General features: G+C 41.2%; 1 protein-coding gene across 11 annotated transcripts in view; it reads left to right on the top strand.

Annotated features, from left to right (window-relative positions):
• LOC139750450 (uncharacterized) overlaps positions 1 to 15,165 on the top strand; it is a 54,709-nt gene that overhangs the window by 16,695 nt on the left and 22,849 nt on the right. For all 11 annotated transcript variants that reach the window (XR_011713141.1, XM_071665269.1, XM_071665275.1 and 8 more), the window contains 4 exons: positions 7,537 to 7,721; positions 7,842 to 8,017; positions 10,541 to 10,724; positions 10,893 to 11,052. Coding sequence is in view for 10 of the 11 variants with exons in the window: in XM_071665269.1 (XP_071521370.1) it covers positions 7,537 to 7,721; positions 7,842 to 8,017; positions 10,541 to 10,724; positions 10,893 to 11,052 (705 nt within the window). In the remaining variant the exon portion in view is untranslated. The remainder of the gene's footprint in view (positions 1 to 7,536; positions 7,722 to 7,841; positions 8,018 to 10,540; positions 10,725 to 10,892; positions 11,053 to 15,165) is intronic.

Genomic DNA, 15,165 nt, shown 5'->3' with positions numbered 1-15,165 from the left:
TAGGAAGACTAAGAAAATTAGAAACAAGAAGGAATTCAGATGATGGACCCAGGGAGGAGAGAAGCAAAGAATACAGTCGGAAGGCAAAAACCGAGACACACCAAATTAGGCGAGAGGAACAGCCCGGCAGGTGCTACAGAGAGGTCAAGTGATGGAAATTTTAGACTGGAAGGGATGCATACAAATGCAGATAGACCGGTAGCAAATGGCACAGAGCTGGAATTTAGGGATCATGTTCGGAAGATACACCTGAAATTGGTGAATTGTGGAGACAAAACTTACTAGGAAGGTAAGATCTCGCTTGTTTTGTACAGAGAGGAGGAGGAGGACTTGTCTCCGTAATAAGAGACAACCTTAGCTTTAGGAAGCGCTGTCCCCACGAACGTACAAAACTCCCTCCCACTTACAGTGCAAATAGGGAATTACTTTGGCAGAGCAAGAGGGATGTATCTTCTAAGTGCTGGATGTGGCAATTACTTCAGTCTGAATCACAGTATCAAGCCAGATACGTTCAACTGTAAAGTTTAGTTTCGCACGATTACATGTTCTCAAAATAACCCTTAAGTCCATGGTGAACCACAGTGTAACTTGCATCTCAGACAACAGTTTATCTTCACTCTTCAAGTGCAATTCAAATTTGCGTCACTCCTCTAAACTGTGTTCTGAAAGTAATTATATATATTTTTTTTTTTTTTTTTTTTTTTTTGCCGCTGTCTCCCGCGTTTGCGAGGTAGCGCAAGGAAACAGACGAAAGAAATGGCCCAACCCACCCCCATACACATGCCTTGATTCAATCCACTGACAGCACGTCAACCCCGGTATACCACATCGCTCCAATTCACTCTATTCTTTGCCCTCCTTTCACCCTCCTGCATGTTCAGGCCCCGATCACACAAAATCTTTTTCACTCCATCTTTCCACCTCCAATTTGGTCTCCCTCTTCTCCTCGTTCCCTCCACCTCCGACACATATATCCTCTTGGTCAATCTTTCCTCACTCATTCTCTCCATGTGACCAAACCATTTCAAAACACCCTCTTCTGCTCTCTCAACCACGCTCTTTTTATTTCCACACATCTCTCTTACCCTTACGTTACTTACTCGATCAAACCACCTCACACCACACATTGTCCTCAAACATCTCATTTCCAGCACATCCATCCTCCTGCGCACAACTCTATCCATAGTCCACGCCTCGCAACCATACAACATTGTTGGAACCACTATTCCTTCAAACATACCCATTTTTGCTTTCAGAGATAATGTTCTCGACTTCCACACATTCTTCGCCCCCTCCCCCACCCTATGATCCACTTCCGCTTCCATGGTTCCATCCGCTGCCAGATCCACTCCCAGATATCTAAAACACTTCACTTCCTCCAGTTTTTCTCCATTCAAACTCGCCTCCCAATTGAATTGACCCTCAACCCTACTGTACCTAATAACCTTGCTCTTATTCACATTTACTCTTAACTTTCTTCTTTCACACACTTTACCAAACTCAGTCACCAGCTTCTGCAGTTTCTCACATGAATCAGCCACCAGCGCTGTATCATCAGCGAACAACAACTGACTCACTTCCCAAGCTCTCTCATCCCCAACAGACTTCATACTTGCCCCTCTTTCCAAAACTCTTGCATCTACCTCCCTAACAACCCCATCCATAAACAAATTAAACAACCATGGAGACATCACACACCCCTGCCGCAAACCTACATTCACTGAGAACCAATCACTTTCCTCTCTTCCTACACGTACACATGCCTTACATCCTCGATAAAAACTTTTCACTGCTTCTAACAACTTGCCTCCCACACCATATATTCTTAATACCTTCCACAGAGCATCTCTATCAACTCTATCATATGCCTTCTCCAGATCCATAAATGCTACATACAAATCCATTTGCTTTTCTAAGTATTTCTCACATACATTCTTCAAAGCAAACACCTGATCCACACATCCTCTACCACTTCTGAAACCACACTGCTCTTCCCCAATCTGATGCTCTGTACATGACTTCACCCTCTCAATCAATACCCTCCCATATAATTTGCCAGGAATACTCAACAAACTTATACCTCTGTAATTTGAGCACTCACTCTTATCCCCTTTGCCTTTGTACAATGGCACTATGCACGCATTCCGCCAATGAGTCATACATACATTAAATAACCTTACCAACCAGTCAACAATACAGTCACCCCCTTTTTTAATAAATTCCACTGCAATACCATCCAAACCTGCTGCCTTGCCGGCTTTCATCTTCCGCAAAGCTTTTACTACCTCTTCTCTGTTTACCAACTCATTTTCCCTAACCCTCGCACTTTGCACACCACCTCGACCAAAACACCCTATATCTGCCACTCTATCATCAAACACATTCAACAAACCTTCAAAATACTCACTCCACCTCCTTCTCACTCCATCTCCTTCTCACATCACCACTACTTATCACCTCCCCATTTGCTCCCTTCACGCATATATATATATATATATATATATATATATATATATATATATATATATATATATATATATAGATAGATAGATAGATAGATAATAGGGTTGTGTGGAGGAGGGTGGATATGTTGGAAATGAGATGTTTGAGAACAATATGTGGTGTGAGGTGGTTTGATCGAATAAGTAATGAAAGGGTAAGAGAGATGTGTGGAAATAAAAAGAGCGTGGTTGAGAGAGCAGAAGAAGGTGTATTGAAATGGTTTGGTCACATGGAGAGAATGAGTGAGGAAAGATTGACAAAGAGGATATACGTGTCAGAGGTGGAGGGAACAAGAAGCGAGACCAAATTGGAGGTGGAAGGTTGGAGTGAAAAAGATTTGAGCGATCGGGGCCTGAACATGCAGGAGGGTGAAAGGCGTGCAAGGAATAGAGTGAATTGGAACGATGTGGTATACCGGGGTCGACGTGCTGTCAATGGATTGAACCAGGGCATGTGAAACGTCTAGGGTGAACCGTGGAAAGTTTTGTGGGGCCTGGATGTAGAGAGGGAGGTGTGGTTTCGGAGCATAATACATCACGGCTAGAGAGTAAGTGTGAACGAATGTGGCCCTTGTCTTTTCCTAGCGCTACCTCGCGCGCCTGCGGGGAGAGGAAGGTGTCATTTCATGTGTGGCGGAGTGGCGACGGGAATGAATAAAGGCAGCAAGAATGAATTATGTACATGTGTTTATTTGTATGTGTCTGTTTGTGTATATATATGTATACGTTGATATGTATAGGTATGTATATGTGCGTGTGTGTGGACGTGTATGTATTTACATGTGTATATGGGTGGGTTGGGCCATTCTTTCGTCTGTTTCCTTGCGCTACCTCGCTAACGCAGGAGACGGCGACAAAGTATAATAAGATAAAATAATTATATATATATATATATATATATATATATATATATATATATATATATATATATATATATATATATATATATTCCTATGAGTCCACTGGGAAAATGAAACGCGAAAAGTTCCCAAGTGCACTTTCGTGTAATAATCACATCATCAGGGGGGAGACAAGAGAGAAATATAAGTCAGTTAATGTACATCGAAGAGACGAAGCTAGGACGCCATTTCTTAAGCCCCTTAGTGGGTTAGGTATCAAATTCTAATATCATGAACAATGTAGATTTAGTCAACAAGCTAAACAAGATCAATGTTAATTTTGATTTCAAACTAGTTAGCTTTGATGTTTCCTCACTTTTCACTATAGTTCCAGTTGATGACCTTTTAGAATATTTATTTGATGTCTTGGATGATATTCATTTACCTGTTTCAAAGTCTAATTTCACTGAACTGATAAAATTTTGTATAAAAGACTGTGTATTTCAATTTAATGGAGATTATTATGCTCAACACTTTGGTATGGCAATGGGTAACCCTCTTTCACCTGTACTAAATAATCTCTATATGGAATTTTTTGAAACAAAATTACCAAAGGATATCTTACCTTCTAATGCAATTTGGTTTAGGTATGTAGATGATGATCTTTGTGTTTGGCCAACAAATGAAAATTTACAAATATTTCTCCCCTTACTTAACAATTTAATACCTTCCATCAAATTTACTGTAGAAAATGAAAATAATGGTATGTTACCATTTTTAGATTGCATGATCCATAGACAAGGAAACAAGTTTAAGTTTAGCATATACGGAAAACCCACCAATGTATGCTCATATATCCATCATTACTCATCTCAACATGACAGTTGAATTATCATCATTTTAATCTATGTTCCTTAGGGCATTACGTATTTGCAGTCCAGAGTCTATTGATGATGAGTTTAAGATATATTCTATTGGATCTAAGTTAAAGTACCCTAGATCTTTCATTGATAAATCCCTTAAGTTAGCAAAGAAATCATTTTATAGAGTTGAGCCCAAACCTCCCATTGACACCAAGAATCTTTTAGTTCTCCCTTCTAATAATAATTTCACTTTGCTTCCCATGTTGCTTAAATCCTTTAATGTAGATGTTGCCTTTAGCAATAATGATACTATAAAGAATATCTTAATCAGGAATTCACCAGAAAGTTCTCTTGGTCGCATCTATAAAGTGCCTTGTGGAAACTGTGATAAATTTTATGTTGGTCAGACTGGTAAGGATCTTTCTGTTAGACTCGAGTAACAAATATAGTATAAGAATGGGACAAGAATCAAATGCCTTGTTTAATCATGTTCAAAACTATGATCATTATATTGACTGGAGTAACGCCATCTCGGTTATTAACTCTAACTCTATTACCAAGAGAAATATCATTGAATCTTCGATTATTAAATACACAAAGAATTATAATCTTAATATTAGTGATGGTCGATGCAAATTAGATAACTTTATTGTTAAGATTTGTAAAGTGATAAGTTTATGAACGCTCGTTGTATGTTTTGGACAATCACATGTTTACCAAATGGCGTTCTAGCTTCGTCTCTTCGATGTATATCAACTGACTGTTATATTTCTCTCTTGTGTCTCCCCTGATGATGTGATTATTACGCGAAAGTGCACTTGGGAACTTTCCGTGTTTCATTTTCCCCGTGCACTCATAGGTATATATATATATATATATATATATATATATATATATATATATATATATATATATATATATTGATTGATTGAGAGGGTGAAGGCATGTACAGAGCATCAGATTGGGGAAGAGCAGTGTGGTTTCAGAAGTGGTAGAGGATGTGTGGATCAGGTGTTTGCTTTGAAGAATGTATGTGAGAAATACTTAGAAAAGCAAATGGATTTGTATGTAGCATTTATGGATCTGGAGAAGGCATATGATAGAGTTGATAGAGATGCTCTGTGGAAGGTATTAAGAATATATGGGGTGGGAGGCAAGTTGTTAAATGCAGTGAAAAGTTTTTATCGAGGATGTAAGGCATGTGTACGTGTAGGAAGAGAGGAAAGTGATTGGTTCTCAGTGAATGTAGGTTTGCGGCAGGGGTGTGTGATGTCTCCATGGTTGTTTAATTTGTTTATGGATGGGGTTGTTAGGGAGGTAAATGCAAGAGTCTTGGAAAGAGGGGCAAGTATGAAGTCTGTTGGGGATGAGAGAGCTTGGGAAGTGAGTCAGTTGTTGTTCGCTGATGATACAGCGCTGGTGGCGGATTCATGTGAGAAACTGCAGAAGCTGGTGACGGAGTTTGGTAAAGTGTGTGGAAGAAGAAAGTTAAGAGTAAATGTGAATAAGAGCAAGGTTATTAGGTACAGTAGGGTTGAGGGTCAAGTCAATTGGGAGGTGAGTTTGAATGGTGAAAAGCTGGAGGAAGTGAAGTGTTTTAGATATCTGGGAGTGGATCTGTCAGCGGATGGAACCATGGAAGCGGAAGTGGATCATAGGGTGGGGGAGGGGGCGAAAATTTTGGGAGCCTTGAAAAATGTGTGGAAGTCGAGAACATTATCCCGGAAAGCAAAAATGGGTATGTTTGAAGGAATAGTAGTTCCAACAATGTTGTATGGTTGCGAGGCGTGGGCTATGGATAGAGTTGTGCGCAGGAGGATGGATGTGCTGGAAATGAGATGTTTGAGGACAATGTGTGGTGTGAGGTGGTTTGATCGAGTGAGTAACGTAAGGGTAAGAGAGATGTGTGGAAATAAAAAGAGCGTGGTTGAGAGAGCAGAAGAGGGTGTTTTAAAATGGTTTGGGCACATGGAGAGAATGAGTGAGGAAAGATTGACCAAGAGGATATATGTGTCGGAGGTGGAGGGAACGAGGAGAAGAGGGAGACCAAATTGGAGGTGGAAAGATGGAGTGAAAAAGATTTTGTGTGATCGGGGCCTGAACATGCAGGAGGGTGAAAGGAGGGCAAGGAATAGAGTGAATTGGAGCGATGTGGTATACAGGGGTTGACGTGCTGTCAGTGGATTGAATCAAGGCATGTGAAGCGTCCGGGGTAAACCATGGAAAGCTGTGTAGGTATGTATATTTGTGTGTGTGGACGTGTGTATGTACATGTGTATGGGGGGGGTTGGGCCATTTCTTTCGTCTGTTTCCTTGCGCTACCTCGCAAACGCGGGAGACAGCGACAAAGTATAAAAAAAAAAAAAAAAAAAAAAAAATATATATATATGTGTGTGTGTCAGAGCTTCTATCATAGTTATATTTCACGTAAATATAATGTCATCATGGTCAAGCACAGAAGGGCGGAAGATGAGATTAATGCTTCTTTTTCCAGTGATGATAATATAGTACGTGAACTCAGTTTTCCAGAGTGATAATAATATAGTACGTGAACTCAGTTTTCCAGAGTGATAATGATATAGTACGTGAACTCAGGTTTCCAGAGTGATAATGATATAGTACGTGAACTCGGCTTTCCAGAGTGATAATGTGTATAGTGCGTGAACTCATTTTGAAATTTGAGCGTAGATAAAATGAAGACTTGAGGCTCACCAGTGTCATGAGGCATTACTCAGCTATTGTTATGAATCATCAGCATTACAAGAGGAAGGCATGCCTTGTATTGTACTCCTATGTGAAAACATGAGTAAGAGTACAGCTTGCATGAATAACATTGTATTCTCCTATGTGAATAACATGAGCAAGAGTACAGCTTGCATGAATAACACTGTATAGTTCTATGTGAATAACATGAGTAAGAGTACAGCTTGCATGAATAACATTGTATTGTTCTCCTATGTGAATAACATGAGTAAGAGTACAGCTTGCATGAATAACATTGTATTCTCCTATGTGAATAACATGAGCAAGAGTACAGCTTGCATTAATAACACTGTATAGTTCTATGTGAATAACATGAGTAAGAGTACAGCTTGCATGAATAACATTGTATTGTTCTCCTATGTGAATAACATGAGTAAGAGTACAGCTTGCATGAACAGCATTGTATAGTTCTAAATAACGTCATCATCATATGGTTTCCGTTCTGGTCCAACGGAAACAATTAATTTTGATTAATCTTATGTGAATATTCTAAATCTAATTGTAGTTCTTAATCCTTTTATGATGGTATGACTGTCACGTAGACCGTTGAGGATATTCTTCTCCCGATAGGATAAACAACGAGTGTAACTGTCAGAGCATGGATGGCGGTGGGCCCTGCGATTGCCCGAAGACCTGCTGTACTTGGCAGCCCCCAGAGTACGCCACTGTCGACAGAGACGCGTTCGTCCTGCTGAAGACTGAGAACGCCCTTGGGAACAGGAGCTTCGTCCACAACATCAGTAATTTCGCCGTGGGTGGGTACCAGCGGAGTGGTATGATATTGCCACATATGTTGAAAACTCCGCGCCTCGAGGGGGGGCGGTGAAGAACGTACGAAGAACACCCGTCTTAATGTAACTTGTTCTTTATTGCAGTGCTTCCTGATGAGGCGCAGGAAGTGTGTGTGGAACCTGAGGAAGGATCACGGGTGCTGCGGGTGACCTGGGTCCTGCCAAGTCCCATGGAGGTATTTGCCGGCTTGGCCTGTATAGTGTACCGTGTGGACCATCGTCTCAAGCCCAACGCTCAACGCAACTCCACCTGGATCGGAGTAAGACTCTGTATCCTTGCCACATCAACATGTTTGTATATAAGACCTTTTCCCCATCTGCCACGCCTGCCGGCATCAATTGCGTCAAATGCACGAGGACAGTATTGATTATGGTTCGTAAAAGTCGCCACTTTTGGTTCTTTTTTTTTTTTTCCTGTATTGGAGGTTCCATTCAAGGACAAGTCCACACAAAGGCCGGGTCTTAACTGAAATACAGAATTATAAAAAGAAAAAAAAAAAAAAAGGAAAGTATTTACGAATTTTGAGGCAAGTGAAAACCCGATCTTATGAAATGTGCCAGGTCATGATGATTGGGAAAGACATGAGAACAGAGTTCCAAAGCTTCGAGGTGTAGGGAAAGAAACGGTAATCAAAACGGCCCACCACTGAGTTGCCGATGGCCACGCAGTAATCACGTGACGCAGCAGCTTCCCGGGTATTGCATGGTCTAGCTAGTGGTGTGAGCACACAAACAGCCAGCTCTCGGGTGCAAAAACTAAAGTGATACCTATAGAAGGAAAGTGAACCGACATTGCGACGTAGGGCAAGAGGGTCAAGTTTGGAAGTTACCCCGAGACAGTTTATAAGTCGGACCACTTTAAAGTCAACTCCGTCAAGTAAGGATGCAGAGTTAGAGCCACCCCATATATGAGAGCAGTTCTTCATACAATGACCAATCAATCCTTTGGATAAACAGAGCAACTGTTCAGAAGAAAAGAATTTTCGACATCTAAACAGGACACCCAGTTTCTTAGAGGCAGACTTAGCTATTCCTGTGATGTGGGGGTTTTCAAGAAAAAGTGGATGCTACAGTAATATCAGGTATATTCATTGAGTCAAGAGGTGAAACTGCAAATGAGAGAAGAGAGTTGTGAGGAGTTTTCGATAGAGATGGATAAAAACTGGATCTTGGAAGCATTAAAATTAACAAGATTCTGTGTAACCCACAGAGATATCCTGTCCAAGTCTGTTTATTGATGAAGCTGTGTCAAGATGAGGTGCAGATCGAGTGAAACGAGAGAGCAGTGTCAAAGGATGTGGATGAATGCATTGTTGAGTCGTCAGCATATTAGTGCATTGGATTATTTGTGAAAGAGAAAATCGTTGAAAATATGAGTAAAAGTGTAGGGGATAGGACATAACCTTGATGGACACGGCTGTTGGAGAAAAGGAGGGAGGTTTAGTCCATCAACGACCACAGAGATAGATCGGCCGGAAAGGAACCTAGATATGCAGGAGCAAAGTGAAGGAGGGAAGTCAAAAGAGGGAAGCTTAGAAATGAGACCCCTATGCCACACCCTGCCAACAGCCTTAGATATGTTAAGGGCAACTACACACGACTCCTTAAAATCTTTCAGGGATGATGACCGGGACTTAGTAAGATAGGAAAGTACATCACCAGAGGATTTCGCGTTACCAAAACCATACTGGTGATCAAAGAGAAGACTGTGATTTTCGAGGTGTTTAAAGATATGTGACTTTGGGAGGGATTCAAAGACTGGAAATGGTCAATGTCAAAGCAATAGGACGATAGTTAGAGGGGTCAGAACGGCCATAATTCTAAGGGATGAGATGTGTCAGTATATTTCCATGGAGAATGAAAGGTTTTGTTCTTTAACCAGAATCGGAACACTCGAGCATGCACAGGTGCAAGTTAAGAGGCACGTTACCCTCACCCTAGTGAGAGACAGTGGTCTACAGCTCAACGCATTTGTACATGGAGGAGACTTTGAAATTCTCCTGGATATACGACGTGTGAGGCCGAAGCTCAGTCTCTAGTTACTTTTTCATAGCCAACATAAATAACCGATCAGCCACAGAAATATTCACTATCCGATACTCTTCTATCAACAGAACAGGCCCGTTAGCCTCCGAGTAGACAGAGATGAGTCTTTCAATTGTTTTTCATTTCATCACTTTTTTTTTTTTTTTTGTAACAGGTAGATGTTTATCGCCTCATAAGCTAAAGAGAAGGATCTCGTTCAATCATAACTTCATATGTTCACATAAGCTTACAGTATAGCACGTAAATCTTTTCACAAAGTACCAGGACATAACGCCCGTATAACTTCCTTCTCGGCTTCTTACGGTGGTAGGTGAGGAGCCCTGCACAATATACCCCCACCTTAACCAACAACTCAGCCATAGGCAGTGGTAGGTAAATACCACTCAATAAGAGGAGAAAGGAGGGGGATTATACTGAAATAACTAGTAAGAACAACTGCGTCTCTGCTGCTCGAGCTGTGATTTGTTAGCTGACTAGGTTGGACACCAAAACACAGGGGGCGAAAGCAGTTTTGACGCATACATCTTGTCTAGTGGGAAATTGATGTTGCTGAGACCTGTCACGTCTTCTACAGGAAGGGTAGAGTAGCATGCCATTCTAATAACTCACGCATTGTCTTCCATCTGTTTCTCCCTCTAGCCCTTTGAGCAGCTTGAAGAAGCGAAACACCACCCAAGCACTACATTCAAACTGAGCAATACATTTACTCACGGGACGTACTTATGTCCATACTACAGCGTGAAGCGCAGAGGTGCTGCAGTGAGAGCTGTAAGATAGGAGAGGCTCAAGTGGAGGTTCAGTACTGGTGGCAGGAGTACGAGGTGCGCGTTCGCCTCCGCTCGGGCGCCGCGCCCTACACCCTGGAAGACGACGGTTGGTGGTCGACGTGGTCGTCCAGATCTACCACCACGCCTCAAGCAGGTGAGTGAGGATGTTGGCTAGAGCAAGGTTCACTGCTACTATGATGTCCCCTAACGCTAAGCCTGTCATGTACCAGGGCCACTGTTGCATCATCATGGTGCCCCTCCCCAGTCTAAAGCAGGTCAGCTGGTGAGAACTTAAAAATATCATGCCTTTCCTGTGTCTCAGCGCCGGAGACTGCACCAACCGTAGGACCTGGAACATATCAGGTCACCGGAGATTACCGGGGACTGCGAGACCTGACGGTGGCCTGGCGACCTGTCCCACCTCTCCTCCACAACGGTCCAGACTTCTCCTACTTGGTCAGAGCAACCAGCGATGACCATAGGTAAGTCATTCACTTATCCATCTCTAGTTGTCCTTTACAGGACCTGCTATAACTAATTTCTGTCTTTATATATATATATATATATATATATATATATATATATATATATATATATATATATATATATATATATATATATATCTTCAAACTGTTCGCCATTTCCCGCATTAGCGAGGTAGCGTTAAGAACAGAGGACTGGGCCTTTGAGGGAATATCCTCACCTGGCCTCCTTCTCTGTTCCTTCTTTTGGAAAATTAAAAAAAAAATAGAGGGGAGGATTTCCAGCCCCCCGCTCCCTCCCCTTTTAGTCGCCTTCTACGACACGCAGGGAATACGTGGGAAGTATTCTTTCTCCCCTATCCCAAGGGATAATATATATATATATATATATATATATATATATATATATATATATATATATATATATATATATATATATAGCAGTGTGGTTTCAGAAGTGGTAGAGGATGTGTGGATCAGGTGTTTGCTTTGAAGAATGTATGTGAGAAATACTTAGAAAAGCAAATGGATTTGTATGTAGCATTTATGGATCTGGAGAAGGCATATGATAGAGTTGATAGAGATGCTCTGTGGAAGGTATTAAGAATATATGGTGTGGGAGGCAAGTTGTTAGAAGCAGTGAAAAGTTTTTATCGAGGATGTAAGGCATGTGTACGTGTAGGAAGAGAGGAAAGCGATTGGTTCTCATTGAATGTAGGTTTGCGGCAGGGGTGTGTGGTGTCTCCATGGTTGTTTAATTTGTTTATGGATGGGGTTGTTAGGGAGGTGAATGCATGAGTTTTGGAAAGAGGGGCAAGTATGAAGTCTGTTGGGGATGAGAGAGCTTGGGAAGTGAGTCAGTTGTTGTTCGCTGATGATACAGCGCTGGTGGCTGATTCATGTGAGAAACTGCAGAAGCTGGTGACTGAGTTTGGTAAAGTGTGTGAAAGAAGAAAGTTAGGAGTAAATGTGAATAAGAGCAAGGGTATTAGGTACAGTAGGGTTGAGGGTCAAGTCAACTGGGAGGTAAGTTTGAATGGAGAAAAACTAGAGGAAGTAAAGTGTTTTAGATATCTGGGAGTGGATCTGGCAGCGGATGGAACCATGGAAGCGGAAGTGAATCGTAGGGTAGGGGAGGGGGCGAAAATCCTGGGAGCCTTGAAGAATGTGTGGAAGTCGAGAACATTATCTCTGAAAGCAAAAATGGGTATGTTTGAAGGAATAGTGGTTCCAACAATGTTGTATGGTTGCGAGGCGTGGGCTATGGATAGAGTTGTGCGCAGGAGGGTGGATGTGCTGGAAATGAGAGGTTTGAGGACAATGTGTGGTGTGAGGTGGTTTGATCGAGTAAGTAATGCAAGGGTAAGAGAGATGTGTGGAAATAAAAAGAGCGTGGTTGAGAGAGCAGAAGAGGGTGTTTTGAAATGGTTTGGGCACATGGAGAGAATGAGTGAGGAAAGATTGACCAAGAGGATATATGTGTCGGAGGTGGAGGGAACGAGGAGAAGTGGGAGACCAAATTGGAGGTGGAAAGATGGAGTGAAAAAGATTTTGTGTGATCGGGGCCTGAACATGCAGGAGGGTGAAAGGCGGGCAAGGAATAGAGTGAATTGGATCGATGTGGTATACCGGGGTTGACGTGCTGTCAGTGGATTGAATCAGGGCATGTGAAGCGTCTGGGGTAAACCATGGAAAGTTGTGTAGGGGCCTAGATGTGGAAAGGGAGCTGTGGTTTCGGGCATTATTGCTTGACAGCTAGAGACTGAGTGTGAACGAATGGGGCCTCTGTTGTCTTTTCCTAGTGCTACCTCGCACAAATGAGGGGGGAGGGGGATGGTATTCCATGTGTGGCGAGTTGGCGATGGGAATGAATAAAGGCAGACAGTGTAAATTGTGTGCATGGGTATATATGTATGTGTCTGTGTGTGTATATATATGTGTACATTGAGATGTATAGGTATGTATATTTGCGTGTGTGGACGTATATGTATATACATTGTGTATGGGGATGGGTTGGGCCATTTCTTTCGTCTGTTTCCTTGCGCTACCTCGCAAACGAGGGAGACAGCGACAAAGCAAAATAAATAAATAGATAAATATATATATATATATATATATATATATATATATATATATATATATATATGTGTATATATATATATGTGTGTGTGTGTGTGTGTTTTCTTTCATACTATTCGCCATTCCCGCGATAGCGAGGTAGCGTTAAGAACAGAGGACTGAGCCTTTGAGGGAATAACCTCACCTGGCCCCCTTCTCTGTTCCTCCTTTTGGAAGATTAGAAAAAAAAAAAAAAAAACGAGAGGGGAGGATTTCCAGCCCCCCGCTCCCTTCCCTTTTAGTCGCCTTCTACGACACGCACGGAATACGTGGGAAGTATTTTCTCCCCTATCCCCAGGGATAAATCCCCTAAACGTGTTACAAGAAAAACTCTTTACACCAGTTTCAAAGTGCTGTATTTCTGTATACATCAATAACAGTTTTAAGGAACAGTACAGGTGAATAAATACAAACTGCATAAATAATTCAGCACCGGGCATGAAATTGATGTACCTTCTATTGTTTAACTTTGAATCATTCAGACACTATGATGCCTAGTTTCTCAAGTTCAGGCTTTCCTGAAGTTTTTCATTGAACAACAGCTTTCTGCAATTCTGATAAGACATTCATGAAACACACTGGACAGAACTGTATCGATACAGATTATTTCAATATGTATTCGTATTAGGAGACATTGCAAAGTCCACATACATGAGCTTTCCAGTTAGTTGAACCACAAAATAAAGCTTCTGTTGTACCTTAAACATAGCTCATATAAATGTATTTCTGATGTATTATGACAAGCCACCAAGAGCATTGCTTGTTTTTCATCTTCTGTAACTATTCATGGCTATCCAGTACACATTAAGACACCTACAGTTGTCACACAATTAATGTCAATAAGGAGCATAGGTTTCTAAAACCTCAGTGAGGTGGCATCTGTACCGTTTTCTTTTTGCCCAAAGTAATGTTTACCTGTTTTCCTAATTGTTCTAATGACTAGTTTCATAAAATCATTTTTACTCAACTTTACCAACAATTTCAACTTTAGTATCATATTGTCTGACCACCCTTGTAAACTCTTTAATTGCTAGAAAATAGTCTTTTTCCCAGTTTCCCCCAGCTAAACCACTTCCAATTCTGTATGGAAAAATTATGTGTGTGAATATATATATATATATATATATATATATATATATATATATATATATATATATATATATATATATATATATGTGTGTGTGTGTATGGTCACATGGAGAGCATGAGTGAGGAAAGATTGACCAAGAGGATATATGTGTCAGAGGTGGAGGGAACAAGGAGAAGTGGGAGACCAAATTGGAGGTGGAAAGATGGAGTGAAAAAGATTTTGAGTGATCGGGGCCTGAACATGCAGGAGGGTGAAAGGCATGCAAGGAATAGAGTGAATTGGAACGATGTGGTATACCCGGGTCGACGTGCTGTCAGTGGATTGAACCAGGGCATGTGAAGCGTCTGGGGTAAACCATGGAAAGTTCTGTAGGGCCTGGATGTGGAAAGGGAGCTGTGGTTTCGGTGCATTATTGCATGACGGCTAGAGACTGAGTGTGAACGAATGGAGCCTTTGTTTTCTTTTCCTAGCGCTACTTCGCACACATGAGGGGGGAGGGGGTTGTTGTTCCATGTGTGGCGAGGTGGCGATGGGAATAAATAAAAGCAGACAGTATGAATTATGTACATGTGTATCTATGTATATGTCTGTGTGTGTATATATATATATATATATATATATGTGTGTGTACATTGAGATGTATAGGTATGTATATTTGCGTGTGTGGACGTGTATGTATATACATGTGTATGGGGGTGGGTTGGGCCATTTCTTTCGTCTGTTTCCTTGCGCTACCTCGCAAACGCGGGAGACACCGACAAAGCAAAATAAATAAAGAAAGAAAGAAAGAAAAAAAAATTATATATATATATATATATATATATATATATATATATATATATATATATATATATATATATATAAAGAGAATTATCCAAAAAAATGCCTGAGTGATAGTGAAGCGT

The sequence above is a fragment of the Panulirus ornatus genome, chromosome 9, assembly GCF_036320965.1.
Source record: "Panulirus ornatus isolate Po-2019 chromosome 9, ASM3632096v1, whole genome shotgun sequence".
Lineage (NCBI taxonomy): Eukaryota > Metazoa > Arthropoda > Malacostraca > Decapoda > Palinuridae > Panulirus > Panulirus ornatus.
This window is presented reverse-complemented; position numbering and strand designations above follow the sequence as displayed.